Genomic DNA, 15781 nt, shown 5'->3' with positions numbered 1-15781 from the left:
CAGTCCCGTGGCCTGTACTTTCGTCGTAGCATGCGTGCCCAGAGAAGTAAGTTGTGCCCATCCCAGCTTATGGCTGAAGCCGGTCCCGGAACATTGAGAGAAAAGACGTGTGAATGAATACAAAGGAGCGGTATTAAGAGCGACGCCGTTTGTTGGTCTGATTTTCAGGCTCGTCCGAGGTCCTCTTTTTGCCTCGGACTTGCGGCTGAGCCTCAACAGCGGGTTGGCCTTTGCCGGGTATTTGGGCGCCGGTTAGAGGAGCTTGGCCTCTGGTGCTCGGGGGGGCCGAAACCCGTCCCGTGGATCGGGAGGTGTCTTTGGAGGATCCCGTTGTGGTCTGCTTTGTAGCAGGACGGCCGGAAGAGATAGGTCGGCCGGGAGAACTGTGCAAGGCGGACCCAAGATGTTGTTGAGGCAGTAGCGGCTGTTGGGGCGACCGTTTGACTGACGAGGGCACCGTGGATGGTACAGGGCAGGAAGTACGTGATGTAGCCAGTTTGGTCGACATCTCACTCGGTCTCCTAAGACCACAGCCAGTCGCCCTGTTGATGCGGCTCGTTGTGCCGCCAGGCTTCTAGTTTGGCGGCGACGACAATGTGCCAGACGATTCCGACTCTGCGTCTTCGTCTTTGTCTTTTCCATTCCGGCCATTTTTAGATAACGGCGAGGACAAGGGCGGCTTGGCGGCGCCGAGTTTCAACTTCTTGGCCGGACTGATGCCCTTGGCTTCCTTCTTCTCCTTCTTTGGCGCGACCTCGACAGTGGAGTTATCGCCGTCGTCCGCCTTTGCTTCGCGGCTCAAGAGCGAGTTCGTCTTCACCTTTTCCTTCTTCGGACCCTTCGTCTTGAGTATGACCTTCTTCGTCATCAAAGGCGTTGACTTGAGCTTCTTCTTCTTATGGCTGTCTCCCGATTCGTCCTCGTCTTCAGGTGCCGCCACTTCCTCGCTGTCGCGCTTCTTAGGGCTTGAGGCCCGAGATGCGGGCGCCGGTGTGGCCTTTTGACTCGATGGAGGCGTTCCATCGTGCTGGCTAGCGCCGTTGCTACCATTCGATATCTTTGCCGCCGCAGCGCGACTGGCATTCCGTCCGCTATTTCCAATGCAAGAGCCCATGTGGTTGTTGAGACGGGTGACGAGAATGCATCGTTTGCACTTGCTGCAGGTGGCAGAGGGGAACGAGAGCACGTTCGCTGGCCGCGCTTCTCCTGGGCCGGCCGACTCGATGTTTGGATCGGGCTTCATATCCTTCTTCTTCTTGCCTCGACCGGGACCGGGCTGGACCCAGGTTTGACCATAAATATCGAAGCCCGGCTTGTCAATGTAGGGGTATTTCTTGCAGTAGATGACGCTGGGATCTTGCTTCCGCGCGCCTTTGCCCTCGGTTGGGTAGAGCAGGCGCGGCAGGTGGCATCTCGGGCACAGGATTTCGGATGTCGTCTTGAGGGGGTTGCCCTTGAGCAGAACCTTGCCGTCCTCGTATATCGCGGCTTCGGTCTCGATCCGCACGTCTGGTTTCGAGTCGGGGGGGGAGTTCTCTGATGCATCGGAAGCCAGCTTCTCGACACGAATGGCGGCGGTAGACGCTCTCGCCATTTTCTCGTCGCGGTGGACTTTGAGCAGCAGATCGTGGACAACGTTGTACATGAGGTCGTCGAGGACAGCGTGTGCCTGTTGCCGAATAACAGACTATGGTCAGCATCACATCAAGTCATCAGCCACGGCAAACAGTCGCCCAGTCCACCCGCAGCGATTCGAGGAATGGCCGCGATGGTCTGGGTGAAGCTGGGGAAGGAAGGAGAGGGCGATGGTGGATGAAGGGTGAGGGCATAGGGTGGAAGAGCACTTACAAGCTTGTCCATGTTGCCAGCGTCGTCGGGAGCGACAATTACTCCAGCCTTTCCTGTATTGGAAGCCATCTCGACGAGGCCGAAGGAACGGCGCACAGAGGCTGAAGGGAGTAAAATGCCGTCGTGATCGCAGCCTCGGAGGGCGGATAGCTTTGTGGTCGTGTGCAGGAAGAAATGTGGTTTGTGGAATCTGAATCGGGTTGACGGGTAACTAAAATAAGGTGCCACACGGCCGGGCGAGGGGCGGGTGGTTCAGCAGCGGCAGCAGTAACAGCGGCAGGAGCAGGGGAGATGAGGTCAAGCTGAGCAAATGGAAGGAACGCCCGACGCCGCCGCCAGGGAAGGGGGAAAAAAAAGTTTCGGAACCTTGCTTTGCTGAAGTAATAAGGGTGCAACAGCGATGGCGAACAAGCAACGTACACAAGGATTTGCGGTTAAGGTAGGTAGGTTGTCTCCGATGAGCTAGGGGGTGACTTCCCTTTGTCGTACCACGCGAGAGGCCCTATGCCGGATCCGGAAAGGACGGGGGTTTGAGGGTGCGAGGCAAGAGAATTGGATGGGCGCGGTCAACGTCGATGTTGGTTAACGGGGGACGGAGTTGGTGAGGTATCTGGGTTGATAGGGAGACAATTGATCGGGTGCCTTAAGGTAAAGTCCATGGGCATTTCAAAGTCTGAAAAAAGGTACCTAGGGTGGTTGCTGAGGGATTGGAGAGAGACAGCGATTCGGGAGGTTTGTCCGGATTACCTGAGCAGATTGCTCAGACAAGGGAATTGCGGGAAAGAGCGACTTTGGTAAGAAGCCCGGAAGCGACTTCCCCAAATGTCGTCGTCGATCTCAGGGCCACTTGCGAATAGAGCAGGGCACGAACGCGAACCTCTCTAATGAGCCAATATAGGGTGCTTTGGCCAACCTATCAACTCCCCTTGATTCTATAATAGCCGACCAATAGTTATATATTCTCCCTTTTCCAAAGAAGCAAGAAGCAAAGGCCAGAAGAGATACCATCAACGAGTTGAAGGCACAAGCGAGGTTGGCTGTAGACAAGCAGGTTAGGGTGGATGGGTGTAGCTTCCCCAGACTATTACTCCATCCTACGTGACATCCAGGAATCTCGGCAAACAGCAACAAAACGATAATGCATCAGCTGCAGCAGAAGAGCACAACTCAGCCATGTCCAGGCTTCCCAACACACTTGCAGAACAGGGGAGCCTCCACGGAACGACGGGTACGGATGTCATCCCATCCCTTCCTTAGCAGAGAACCAAGGAGCGGATACAGTGTCCCCATCGGTGCATGCATGTGCCTGACTTTAGTCCCCTTTTCGCCTAGGTATTGTAGCCAACGTAGGGGAGTCGGCACTCTCCATCATCGATAACACCCCGGTAAGCAGACATTGTAACTGTCGAGTCAAGACGATGGTTTACCAGGGGTCGCCATTGCCTCATGATTCATTCCCTCATAGAGTTTGGCAAAAAATAAATAAATTGAACACCATTGGGAGTCTGAGACGCCTCTGTTAATCCACCTGCTATTTTATCACCATCAGCCCCTTAATTGGTCTCTTTAGCTGCGTACCTTGGTATAAAGTACATGTACGGATATCTTTAGCATCAACGCCGCCTCTGACATCGTCACCCTGCAATTGCTCCTGGAACGACCCGGTGGAGCCGTCGCTCTCCCGCCGGAGCCTCCAGAGCTGCTGCGTCTGACCGCATCGGTGTTGAGAGTACGCACCTGCCCGTCTGAGGTGCCCGTCTCCCTTCGGCAATGGATTTCCCTTTCACTTGACAGGCAAGAAAGACAGGGAGGAAGACAGGAGCCGCCAAACGCAGACCGAGTCACGACTTGCAACACCTTCCCCTCGCTGCAAGGCACCGTCCGCCTGCCCGCCTGCCCTGCCCCCCCCCCCCCCCCCCCCCCCCCCCCACCCCACCCCCCCCCCTCCCAACCACACCCCCCACCGCCCCCCCCCCGCCCCCCCCTCCCCGCCCCCCCCCCCCCCCCCACCACCCCCCCCCCCCCCCCCCCCCCCCCCCACCCCCCCCCCCCCCCCGCCCCGAAAAAAAAAAGTTGCAACCGTTCAGAGACATTGCCTTCCGAAACCTCTCTTGACCGCATCACTCTACCGGTCCTTCTTTCCCTGCGTTCGCCGTCCCCGGATTATCGGAAAAAGAAGACTGCGACAGATTCCCAAATCAACCTTTGGCCGCACGCGTGTAAATAACTACGTGCACGCGCACCTGAACTTCTCTCTTCCCGGGAATTACTTCATAGAGTAACATCCCGCCAGCTCGGCCTACCTTCCTTACCTTGCTTCTCCACACTTTCTTTTCCCGCCTTCTACCCCCAACCCCATCTGCATTTCCCTCCTTCACAAGCCAACAAACGAACGAATCCCTCGCCCGCATCTCTCTCAACAATGTCCCTCCCCCAGACCTCGACAATGAAGCAACCACCGACCCAGTCCTCCATCAAATCCTTCTTCCAACCCCGTCAACAACCCTCCTACGCTCCCCCACCGCTGTCGTCAAAGTACGCCCCCGCGCCATCATCGACGGGAACAGCAGCAGCTGCCCCTCCTCCCACGACCAAAACCCCAATTCCAACGGCATCGACATCACCTCCCCCTCCAAAAACCACAACGACGACAACGACGACGACGACGTCGTCACCACCGCGACCGACAATAGCGACGCCACCAACATCACAACCACCAGCCTCGACGCCCCTCCACCCAAACGCCTCGATCCGCCCCATATCAGACCAAGACCTACAACCCTTCCGCCGCATAAACTCCCTCCTCCTCCCAGTCGCCTACCCAGAAACCTTTTACGCCGCAGCCCTCACGGGCCCATTTTCCCGCGTCCTCACCTGGCGCGAACAGCCCATCACCAACTTCTCCCAGGAAATCGTCGTCGGCGGCGTAGTAGCCCGCATCGAACCCTCCCCTTTTCCCTCCGCAACCCCGACGCCAACCCGCCTCGAACACGCCCTCTACATCCAGTCCCTCGCCCTCCTCTCCCCCTATCGCTCCCACGGCCTCGCCACCGCCGTCGTAGACCACCTCGTCGCCGCCGCCGCAAACTCATCCCCGGACATTAATCTCCGCCACATCTATGCCCACGTCTGGACCGACAACGAGGAAGGGATGCGCTGGTACGCCGCCCGCGGCTTCGAGCGCTACGGCGAGCCGCTACAGGGGTACTACATCAAGCTTCGCCCGGACTCGGCCTGGATCGTCCGCCGTTCCGTCGGTCCCTTATCCATCGGCAGCGGCTCGTCGTCCGAGAGAGCTACGGCACCTCCTATGCCGGGTCCCACCGCCGCCGTTGCGAACCTACCGCCCATGAACGGAGGCAGCAGCGGTCCCCCTCCGTCGCTGTCGAGAACAATCTCGGGTCAATCCTTCCAGAACCGCCGCGCTGCGACAGAGTGGAATGACCTCCCTGATGAGATGGCATCGGCCAAGCTCGCCCCGCCCCTGAGCAACGGCGGCTCGGGCACGAGTTCTAGGAGCAGCTCGAAGGCAAGGAAGAAGAAGGATAGGTCCTACCCGGCGGCGGCATTTCAGGGCTAGGCGGAAGAGGGGGCATACATGCATTATATCAGGAACAAAAAGAAGGATTAGAAGAGCGAAGTTATCCGTTTTCCGTTTGGAGTCAAGAGAACCGAAGCTCCACGGTCAAGAGCAAGAGTCGCCATCACATACCAGCCATGATGCCAAGAGGGTGTCCGTTGGCGCTCTCCCAGGACCAGATACAACCTCTCTGGGCATGGCCACAACTTCATCTCCAAACCCTGAAGCGCCCATGAGGAGAACGAAGCCTTGGCACACACATTCGACATCACAAAAAGCCCAAAGGAGGAGAAAGAAATGACGGGACAGTCCAGATGCTAGAGAAAAGATTTGCCCCAAATTAGGAGGCTAGCCTGCTATAGACGTTTGACTTTGTTTAGAGGAAAAAAGAAGTAGAAAAGACTCTAAACAATTATGCATTTGAACAAAAACCCACCCCAACGCAAGTTCTTTTTTGCTTAGCTCAGGCCCAACTCCGTTATTTTTCCCATTGTGTGGAATCATGAAGAAATGAACAAATCCCCAATGCCAAAAGATGCTCAAACGGATTAGGGAGGACGACATGAGGAGGGAACCATCCCCCCCTCCTCTCGTCTGATGTCCCCAATGACCAGTGGGTTTGTTTCCCACTCCCTCACCCTTTCCCGTTCCTCAGCTCCGTTCAATCATGCCTCTTATGCTTCGTTCATCATCGACGGTAATACCGAGACCACCAGACGGCCGCAATGGCTGCAATACCAACAAGGCCTCCAATTATCAATGCGGTGTTGGCTGTTGACACCTCTTCGCCTGTAAGACAAGCACAAAACGTGATTAGCCGACAATCTCACAATGCACTGCAGCGGGAAGTTCGTCACAGTCGAGGTCGCGCTTTATCCCAGCAACTTCGGTGACCAGCAACTTACGTGGTGTGGGGATGGAGTCCAGTTCCTTCTTGACATTCTGTCTGAATTCGGTCAAGACATCACCCTCCTTCTCCATGCCAGCTGCCACAAGGGCGATGAGGGCGGCGCCAACTCCACTTCCATCCTTGGCGATGCCAATACGGATCTTCTCGGCACCCTTGGGGCCGATGCGCTCAATGGAGCGAAGGGCCTCGTAGATCATGTCTCGGAAGAAGGGGTAGTGCTCTACCAAGCTGCCGTCGACACCGACATCAATGACCTCCTCCTTCTCGTCGTCGAGCTTGCCGGACTGGAGGACAATGGCACCAATGGCGACAGCAGAAAGACGAGCTGCACGGCGGCCAACGGAACCAGCAACGGCCTTAAAGGCCTGGGCATCCTCAAGCGAGGGACTGTATACCTGCAAGGCGGACTCCAGCTGCTGTCTGAGGGTCGAGAGCTCGGGGGTGTTGTCGGCAGCGGCGACGGACATGATTGAGCTGTCCAGGCCCCACTGCTTGAACATGCCGGACTCGGCGCTGATGCTTGTTGTTGACTTCCAGTCGTTGAAGCTGGAGTTCTGGTCCTTGAACAAGGAAAGTTCATCGTCTTTGAGCATGTCGAGGATGGTCAGGCGGACAATCTCGCCCAAGAACATGCCAGAGACACGCTTCTCGAACATTTGAATGCCGGGATTGACACTGGCCTTATCAAGGGCATCGTCCCAAGGAGTGTTGGGCAGCACATTAAGCTGGTTGTCGAACGAGCCCCATTCGGTGTTGACGACCATTTCGCCAGTGGCCGACTCGAATTCGCCGACAATGGGCTTCTTGATGTTGGACAGCTTCTCAAGATAAGCGCCATTGGTGCCAGTGCCGAAAATGGCACCCAGAATAGAGCCGGACTTGCCGGTTGAAGTGTACGATCTCGCCATCAGGGTTCCGACGGTGTCGTTGACGAGAGCGGCAACTCGGACGGGGAGGTGCAGCTTATCGATCTCGACCTGCAGCAGAGCGCAGACATCCTTGCCGACGGCATCGGGAATGTCGAAGCCCTTGGTCCACCGGATCAGGTTGCCCTTGTTAATGCCAAGCTGCTGAACGGGGAAGCTGAAGGTGAAACCGAGGCGGAAGACATGCTCGTCGCGGTAGCCCTCGGGGGCGCTGTAGGTTTGGCGGCGGCGAACGTGTTGCTCAAAGTGCTCGGCGTGATGTTCACGGAGGAAAAGCTCAATCTGCTTGGCGAGGAAGGAGAAGAGCTGCTCGGCGGTCTTGGCGACCATGAGGTCTTTGGGGATCGCGACTTTGCTGTATGTGAGGTTGAAGGTGGTGTCACCATTCAGCTGGACAGAGCACACGCGGAAGTTGGTGCCGCCAAGGTCGACGGCGAGGTACAAGCCCTGCGAAAAGTGTCAGCGAGCGAAATCTCGCGCAGTGGGTTGGCGAATGCAAAGCTGCGTTGCTGCGTAATTTACCTTTTCGGTGCCATTGGGCACGCCAGTGACGTAGGTCGGGATCTGGCTCATGCTGGATCCATCCTTTTCCAGGCCAGTCTCTGTAAGATACCACCAAAATCAGCTCAATTCCCTCTTTGACAAAAGCTGTATGAGGCTGTCTGACAGACAGCTGAGTGCTGCCGCGCGAAATTGTTGTTCGCGCACAGATGTGGCCGTGGCAGCAGATGCAGCAGTTGAGTGCTAGCAGACAACGAGGAGGGGAGAGATGAGCCAACTTACGCATTTGACCAAGGAATTCACTGACGGCACCATTGAGGTATGCATCGGACAGCTCGAACTGGTCGACGACGCGTTTTGTCTCTGCTTCGAGCGCCATTGTGAGGGGTATGGAGATTGGCGGCGTAGTAGGAAAAGGTGCTGGATTTTCGCAGACGGGCTCTTGGTAGATTTGGGCCGAGGGAGAGTAAAAGGGAGGAGGTGGGTGGAAGAAGTGGTGAGAGGGGAAGAAGGAAGAGCGAAGTTGCAGCTGGAGGTGCGGCGGAAGGAGCTTGGTATCGCGGAGGAGGAGCTGCGTGAGCTGTTTTGGTGAGGAGGGTACGAATTAGTCCAAGAGCTGCAGGGTAGGTTATCTTCGTTGTAGGAGGAGGTGGGATGGTGTGGGGGAAAGAATTAGGTTCCCCAAGTAAAAGTGAGCAGGGTTTGAGGAAGAAAAGAGTTGGACTTTGTGAGTTTTGAACGAGGCAAAGCCAGGCACCTGAAGTAGGATAAGGTAGGGGACAACGGAGAAGAAGATCAGGCTGAGCGAGGATGAGGAAGTTTTTGGGGGAGCTCTGAAGATGATGTATGTGACGAAATCGCAATGGAATGAACGGGGGATGGGGTTCAATTGGCATGGGGCGAACATGGAGCATGGAGCATCTGTGGAGCTAACCCATGGAGCAGGGCGACAGGCATGCGACCAAGGTAACTCGGTACCAGAGCCAGACCAGCGGAGTCCCAGGGGAGAACCGGAGAAGGCAGTAAGTGAGGTAATGCGGTGGTGGGGTGACAGGCCTCGTGCTACTAGACACGATTTTCCCAGCTCTCCAGGTCTTGTACCTTGGGAGACACGACGACATTTGGCAATTGACCATCATGCCAGGCGAGGCCAAAGACATGGAATAAGGACCAGACCAGGGAGCGCAGAGCTGCAGAGGGACCCTGTCTGCTAGAGTTGTCATTGACTAACTCTCAGTTGATTCCCCAGGCCTGCATATGGGATGCAAATGCCATTGGGTCACACCCACCTAGGTCTCCAAGTTTTCAGGTCTTGAGACCTTTTTCTCCTTTCCATACGTCGGGCCGGACGGAGCACCAAGCTGCGTGACGAGAATAGGGTCTTCTGCAGCACAACCAAGCATGGTGAATGGACGGCCTGGGCTGCCACAGCTGCGTGATGTGAGGCTAGATGTGTGGCTTCGGGAACCTGGAACCTTGGAAGCACCTCGCACCTGGAGGGGGTCGACTGCTGCGGGGAATCGTCCGCCCAATGTCCAGTGTGCAGGCAGGGTATTTCAGCGAGAAACACCTCTTCGTCGTCATGCCAGATTTGCTTGGCCTAAGGACAAGCCACCGACGGCCTGACTCCTGAGGCTGGCACCGGCGGCGGCGGCAGAGTCCGGTGAGGTGTCCCGTTCCTTGGCCTTAGCCATGGGAATATCCGTACAAAAACGACGGCTGGAAAAAGCTCGGGAGCCGGAAACAGCTTTGGTCGCCTGCCATTGGATCTTGGGACAACGTTCGGCCCCGCCGTCGGCCCCAATTGATTTTGGCAAGGTCCTGATCATCGATGCCTCTCGTCTCTCGTGTCGCTCGCTCGACCTTCTCGCTCACCGAGTTCCCTGCTCATTGCTGGTCCTTTTGGCCTGGTCTGCTGCAACTGCGCTTTTAGACAGCCAACCACTTGTCGTCTGTGGTGAAGGTGAAGGAAGATTCACCTCTTGTCTCCGGCCCTTCTCCCGGCGCAAGTCGGGTGTTGCCCCATGTCTCCTCCCCAACAAGCAGATTCCCCAAAACCTGGGCCCCCGTGGAAGTCCGCATGATGCCCCAGGGGCAAACTCCCCCAAGTTTGGGACATGGGAGAGAACCACACGGCCCCTGGCGGCCAGGCCACCACGCGCGCGACTGACGCTCACGGCGGCTCATCACTCTCGCAGGGACATTGACAGGCGACACTATCCCCCGTCCCACGGTGGCCCACTTCTACGCCGAAGAAGCTCCCGTCTCCATCCACAATCGTCCACACCCGGGCGGGCCATCGAACATGCCGGAAATGGAGAGACTTTGGTCAAACACAGAGGAAAAATCGAACGGAAAATGAGCACATGCAAATGCACAACGCCGTCGGCGGGATGAAAACAAGGGGGCGGGGGCGTTGAAAGAGTGGATTCAGGGCAATGGAAGAACGGACGGGAACCGACGTGTGGGAAAGAAGAAATTGTCTGATAAGATGGATGGAGAGAGAGGTACTTACTAGGACGAGTGCTAAAAACACGACCGAGCAAAGGCCGTACCAAAACGAGGAGACCCCATGGGAGACCAGGAAGCTGCTCCTCCTTCTCCGGTGTCTTGGTCCGTGGCCTTTGACGTGACCATCGCTTTTGCTGCAGGCGCCGCTTATCTTGTTGGTCTCGCTGTTGTTAATTTCGACGTTGCCGCCATCGACAGCGCCTTGACTCGACACCATCCCGCTGTTGCTAATACCCTTGGTATCGTTGTCAAATGCCACGTCTGATACAGCTATGGCCGGGAGCTCTTGCTGGCTGGCCAAATCCTCCTCTCCGGCTTGTCGTCGATCCTCCCGGTCTTTGATGTCTTCATAATCGGCACCAAGACCACCCGCGCGCCAACCGGCGCCTCGCCTCCGGACGTAGGCCGACAATGTGCAGGTGTTTGATTGAAAACGCACGGGTTCTCGCTGTGGGCGCCGTGCTGCACCTCACTGCGAAAACTCAAGCGTCTTGCTGAGATAAGGTATACTGCGCACCCCTGCACTGAAGGACGGCCAGACGAGTTTTCGATCCTCTCTTCTATGAGGCCTAAATGGAGGCGAGTTTGTGTCAGAAACGGAATCTGGCTCCAGCTGAGCGACCAGATTCGCCTGGGTGTGTGCAACCTGCGAGACGCAGCGCAGTGCAGCAGCGCAACGCAGTAGTGATGCGCGGCCCTGGGTGCGGAATAATAGCGACGATGGTGGTGGTGAATCTGGCGCCGAATTTCTCCCTCTCGGCCCTTTGGAGGAGACAGCACACGTTTAAACGGCCCGTCTGTAATTAGTTTCCCGGGTGTGACGCTGCGGATAGACGAAGAGGACCCAGGCCTGGTGCCCCAATGAGGTCATAAATGGGGATCCTGGATGTACCTGGACTGGACTCTCGCAAAAGGTGGGAAGACTCCTGCAGGGTTTGCGCCAAATTCTGATGTCCTCGTGTGCCGTTTTATCGTGGGTTCGTGGGTTGCGCCAGGCGGCGGCGGGGGCTAGCGGGGAATAAGATCAAAAGATGACAATTGTGGAATGATGGGATGGAGAGGAGTACTGTAGAAAGGTAAGGTACTGAAAGAGCAAGGCTCTAGAGTCCCTTCCAAGCCTCGTGAGGAAATCGCAAACGTTTGTCTCTTTCAATTGCTCGTGATGGTCGTGCGCTCGTCACCTCAGACCGATCATCAGGGTCCGTCGGTTCTGGGCTGCTGGGTCCTGGGTTCTGGGGTCTGGGTCTGGCTAGGTCCTAGATCCTTAGGGTCTCAAATCTGAGTCGGTCGGGAGGTTCCCTGGTGCGTCTTGGTGGTTGGTGTTCGACTCGGATGGTTGGTGGCTTGACTTGGTATTAATAAACTGGGCTCCTCGGCTTGCGACTGTCCCTTCTCTGCACTTCATGTGGCAGACCAATGTCGCTCGGTCTATGTCCTCTTCTTCGTCGCAGTTGCTCTCCAAATTAGCGTCTGCAATAGTATGTCATGCGATCGCAACGATTTGGCTTTCCAGGCCGGTCCTGTCCGCAGGAAGTTGGCAGACGCCGTAGTGTGAGGTGACGCAGTTGCCCAAGATGCAGCGGTCTAGCCCTTTTACAGGTCGGACAGCACGTCAAAGTGCAGAGTCAAGTGTGATGACTAGGTGTCCGAAGGTGCTTCGCGTTGTATTGACGAGCTTCCCGGTTTTGGTCTTGGTGATGACGATTGGTGGCAGCCGTAGTGGTGGTACAGATAGTGTAATTCAGAGTAGCAAGCAAGCGTTGTTACTCTGGTTTACCAGCGAAGACTGTCGGACAAGAATTTGTCGCCGTCGGACTACTTATGGTTGACGTGGAACAAACTGATGGAAAGATAAGACGATGAGTTCTTCAAAAGTTGTTGGTTTCAGGAGGAAACAGAACAATCGAAAGAAGAGGCGACAGGTCAAGTCCTAGTCAAATCAAGACAGGAAGACGAAGGGCAAAGAGGAGGTTGGCACACAAGTCGATCCTACCTCCGTCCCCTCCCCTCTGTCCCTCTCTCTTTCCTCGTCTCTCTCTCTCTCTCTCTCTCTCGTGAGCCGAGGCGGGTTTCCTTCTGGAGCGCTATTCTCGCAGGAGAAAGCCTCCTGGGATTCGAGAGTGGAGGGTTTGCGCCGGATTGAGACTGAGATTCACTCGGGTTGACCACTCAGATCGCTATCGAACCGCTGCAGGGTCCCGCCCAACTGTGCGGTGTGAGCTGCAGGACCGGGGTGGTTGTCTAGAATCTGGGTCGTTGGACTCTGGAGAGAGGATCTTCAAGTGCCTTGCTGCGAATGAGAGCCGGCTGCGGGAGGAAGAGTATGCCCCTTGGCCATGGGAAGATGGACGATGCCGGCCACTTCTTGGACAGACTTTGACAAAGAAAGAAACTTTGGGAAACAACTCCAGAATCGAAGGAAGACGATGCCGGAAGGACTTCCGTGTACATTAAGTAGGTATTTGGACTGCAGGAATGGCCCTCCCAAAAGGGGAAGGACGCTGGGAGCTGATGAAACGGAACCCCCAGCGTGAACGGGCCCTGCCTTCAACAGCGAGGTGTCTCCCCACGATGTTGCCGCCCAGCATTTGGTTGGCGGCTGGCACGAAAACCCAGCACTCAATATCCCCTCTAGCTGGGGGAGCCTCGCACACGAGCCAAACCTACATGTGACAGGACACTTTGTCTTCTTTTGAACAACTTGCAGCAATTTCCAGTCTACGTGACATACTGTATTTTTCCGTAGTAATGAGCCATTATCATTTGCTTTCCGCCATGATGCCCGCGACCCATTGGTAACCTACCAAGCAACTCGACCTTTGGTCTCATAATGCTCCCTCGCTCGTCGAATAGTCGCTTCAGCCTATTACCCTGTGCGGGAGATATTGTGCCGCTATTCTTCGTCCACCCTGATCTAGCCCTGTGCAAAGTTCCTCTTGACAATGAAAAAGGACATCATGAGCAGCGCAGCGCAAGTCATGAAGACGGCATTCCGATGTCCATCACCTGTTTCTTTGTTAGCAAGCGTCTTAATAATGGGGTTCATCCTCGCAACTTGCCCTCCTCATCCAGGCTATGCGCCACGACAACAAACACGTTGAGAGGTAGCCTGAGCAGGCTGTACACACGACCGCGCACACCGTCCTCGACAACCTGACTCTTCAGGAACGACATGCTTGGGAAGTAGGCTCCGATGCTAGCCTCAACCATGCACAGCGCCCAAAACAACAGCTTCTCGTTGTCCAGCACGACAGCGCCAGACAGACAACAGCTCACCACGAGCACAACAAGCATCAGGATAAGTGATGTAGTTTCCTTGGAGTGCGTCTTGGTGTAGAGCGAAAAGAAGGAAGATCCGGCCATCATGGCGCACATGAAGCTCGAAAAGATGAGTCCAAAGGGGAGCTCCTCGTCAGACCCAGCCTTGGTTCTTGCGCTTTTCAGCGCAGCAGACCAGAAGAACACAAAGAGGTACATGGCGCCCTCGAAGAAGGTCGATGTCAAGCCCAATGACAAGATTCGCATGTCGGCCATAATCATCTGGATTCCGCTCTTGACATCGGCGAGAGAGCTCGTTGCCGGACCGTTCTGCTTCGTTCCATAGTTTTCAGTCCATCCTTTCAAAATCAACCACATGGCGGCCCCGGAACAGACCACGCTTGCCATGAAAGGCCAGACGCGGCCGCCCAGCGAGTTGACCAAGATGTCGCCAATGACACCGGACAGGATTGCAACGATGGAGCTGATGGTGGTCATGTTGCCGAAGATGGAGCCTAGCTTGAGGTTCGTCCTCGAAAGACCACGCTGGTTGTATTCCGTAATCAGCCAAGCCTCGAACACGCTGTAGAGAAGCGTCGTCGAAACACCACCGGCAAATCGGCCGAGAAAAAGGATAAAGAGGTTATCGGTAAGCATCGTCAAACAGGTAAGAATATAGGTGGCGCAATACGTGAGGCAGGCAAGTCGGCGGCCATACCGATCAGCGAGCTCGCCAGCAAAGGACGCAGAAATGGCGCCGGAGACGAAGCCCGCAGCGTATAGCGCAGCCACAACCTTCTCGGGGATGTTCTTCTCGTATCTATAAATGGCATAGATATGGGGGCCCTGTCCCGACGTCAGTCTGGTTCCTTGAGAACGGTCGCAGAGTGCATTACCTGAAGCCAATCTGCTGCCATCGCCAGTGCGTAGACCGGGAAAAAGTCCAGCTGGAACTGGCGAACAGCGTTCTGAGACTCGCCAGGTGCGGAGAGCAACTGTTGATGCTCAACATCTCCTCCATCGGAACCCTCCTCCGAGTCGGCCGCCTCCTGCTTCAACTCCTCGATAACTTCCTGCTCCTGGCGCTTGTACTGTTGGTAGAGCAAATATCCGTTGCCCGCCGCGAAAACGGCTAGATTCACCTGGTAAAAAGTCATTTTGTCGTAACTGTGACTTTCAACTGGTAGAGAAAGGTGATGAAGGCTTTCTTGAGATGCTTGTGGGACGTTGGATCGCTATAATAAGGCTGTCGACGCGGCAGACCAGCATTCCATTCCACGGGCCAAGTATCAGCAGGCGTCGCGTATCTTGGGATATCCTGACATTCGTGGTGTCTCAGTTGCCCTTTGGTCGGTGGCGCCTCAGCTTGGCATTTATTGGAGGATACTCGGGCGAATTGAGACGATGGAAGAGACAGCGGCCCGGCATCGATGTCGAGGGAAGACTTTCACATTGTTGCAAGAATTGGAACGTTCTTGCTCAACATCAGTCGGCAGCTGTGACGGCTGAGGTAACCCTGTCTGGAAACGGATGACAAGAAGACATGTTCGTCAACATGGGACGCCATGCTGATTCAGTGGCTTGGCTGTGCTATTGAATCTGTCACGCAGCCCCTACAGTGTACTTGCCGCGGCTGCCATTTCATGCTGCAATCTGCCGTCCCCTTCTCGATAGAGTTTGGCTGGCCTGTTATCCGAACCCAAATGTTGCTGCCGCTGTTGTTGTTCCAAACCGGCGGAGACAAATGCGGCGTGTAAGGAGGGAGAATGGCTGGAACCAATGAGAGGCCGTCCGTAGCTTCCAGCTTCGCATCCACCTCTCGGCCGCTCGAACGAGCAAGGAAGGGACGATGGCGGGCACTAGCCACACCTAGCACGGATTTCTAGGTACATGGCAAGGTACGGATAAGGTAGACTCGACTCAATCGTACCCGTCTGCTCGTACAGACGTACATTCCTCTCCATTGGGACTAAAGAGAGGTTGTGCCTCGCGCATCGAAGCCTCCAAGGGAGAGAAGCGGCACGCAAATTTGCGAGAAAAGCCTCCCTCGATTACCCCTGTGCACTGAGGCAGAGCTGGGCCCCAAGACATGCAGGGCAATTTCACCACACCAAAGCTTAGTAGGGGCTAGGCACAAGAGCGAACGAAGCGTTGGAAGAAACAAGAGGAGAAAGCAGTGACAAGGGATGTACAAGAACTCGCCGTAAATGGGTCCTGAAGTTGAGTGCGTATTCAAAAGAACAAGTC

At 55.8% G+C, this 15781-nt stretch overlaps 5 protein-coding genes across 5 annotated transcripts; 1 reads left to right on the top strand and 4 right to left on the bottom strand.

The window, feature by feature from the left end:
• Window positions 1–133: 133 nt before the first annotated feature.
• On the bottom strand, window positions 134–574 carry CORC01_05201 (uncharacterized protein; the record flags this gene model as incomplete). The annotated part of the gene is made up of 2 exons (XM_022616845.1): window positions 134–483; window positions 514–574. Coding segments are annotated over 2 exons (411 nt in total), but the record flags the coding sequence as incomplete, so codon positions are not given.
• Window positions 575–1917, bottom strand: CORC01_05200 (transcriptional activator; the record flags this gene model as incomplete). Its single annotated transcript, XM_022616844.1, has 2 exons — window positions 575–1669; window positions 1849–1917. 2 exons carry the CDS (start codon window positions 1915–1917, stop codon window positions 575–577), a joined length of 1164 nt encoding a protein of 387 aa, XP_022476549.1.
• Window positions 1918–4270: 2353 nt separating this feature from the next.
• On the top strand, window positions 4271–5428 carry CORC01_05199 (acetyltransferase; the record flags this gene model as incomplete). Its single annotated transcript, XM_022616843.1, has 1 exon — window positions 4271–5428. One exon carries the CDS (start codon window positions 4271–4273, stop codon window positions 5426–5428), a length of 1158 nt encoding a protein of 385 aa, XP_022476548.1.
• An 813-nt stretch (window positions 5429–6241) lies between these two features.
• Window positions 6242–8144, bottom strand: CORC01_05198 (hexokinase; the record flags this gene model as incomplete). The annotated part of the gene is made up of 3 exons (XM_022616842.1): window positions 6242–7711; window positions 7787–7866; window positions 8048–8144. The coding sequence occupies 3 exons, from the start codon at window positions 8142–8144 to the stop codon at window positions 6242–6244; spliced, it is 1647 nt and encodes a 548-aa protein (XP_022476547.1).
• Window positions 8145–13190: 5046 nt separating this feature from the next.
• On the bottom strand, window positions 13191–14691 carry CORC01_05197 (major facilitator superfamily transporter; the record flags this gene model as incomplete). Its single annotated transcript, XM_022616841.1, has 3 exons — window positions 13191–13282; window positions 13405–14380; window positions 14431–14691. The coding sequence occupies 3 exons, from the start codon at window positions 14689–14691 to the stop codon at window positions 13191–13193; spliced, it is 1329 nt and encodes a 442-aa protein (XP_022476546.1).
• Window positions 14692–15781: the final 1090 nt, after the last annotated feature.

Source organism: Colletotrichum orchidophilum (genome assembly GCF_001831195.1).
Source record: "Colletotrichum orchidophilum strain IMI 309357 chromosome Unknown Scaffold_36.1, whole genome shotgun sequence".
In the NCBI taxonomy this organism is placed as follows: domain Eukaryota; kingdom Fungi; phylum Ascomycota; class Sordariomycetes; order Glomerellales; family Glomerellaceae; genus Colletotrichum; species Colletotrichum orchidophilum.
Note: the sequence above shows the minus strand (reverse complement) of the source record. Positions and strands in the feature narration are given on the sequence as shown.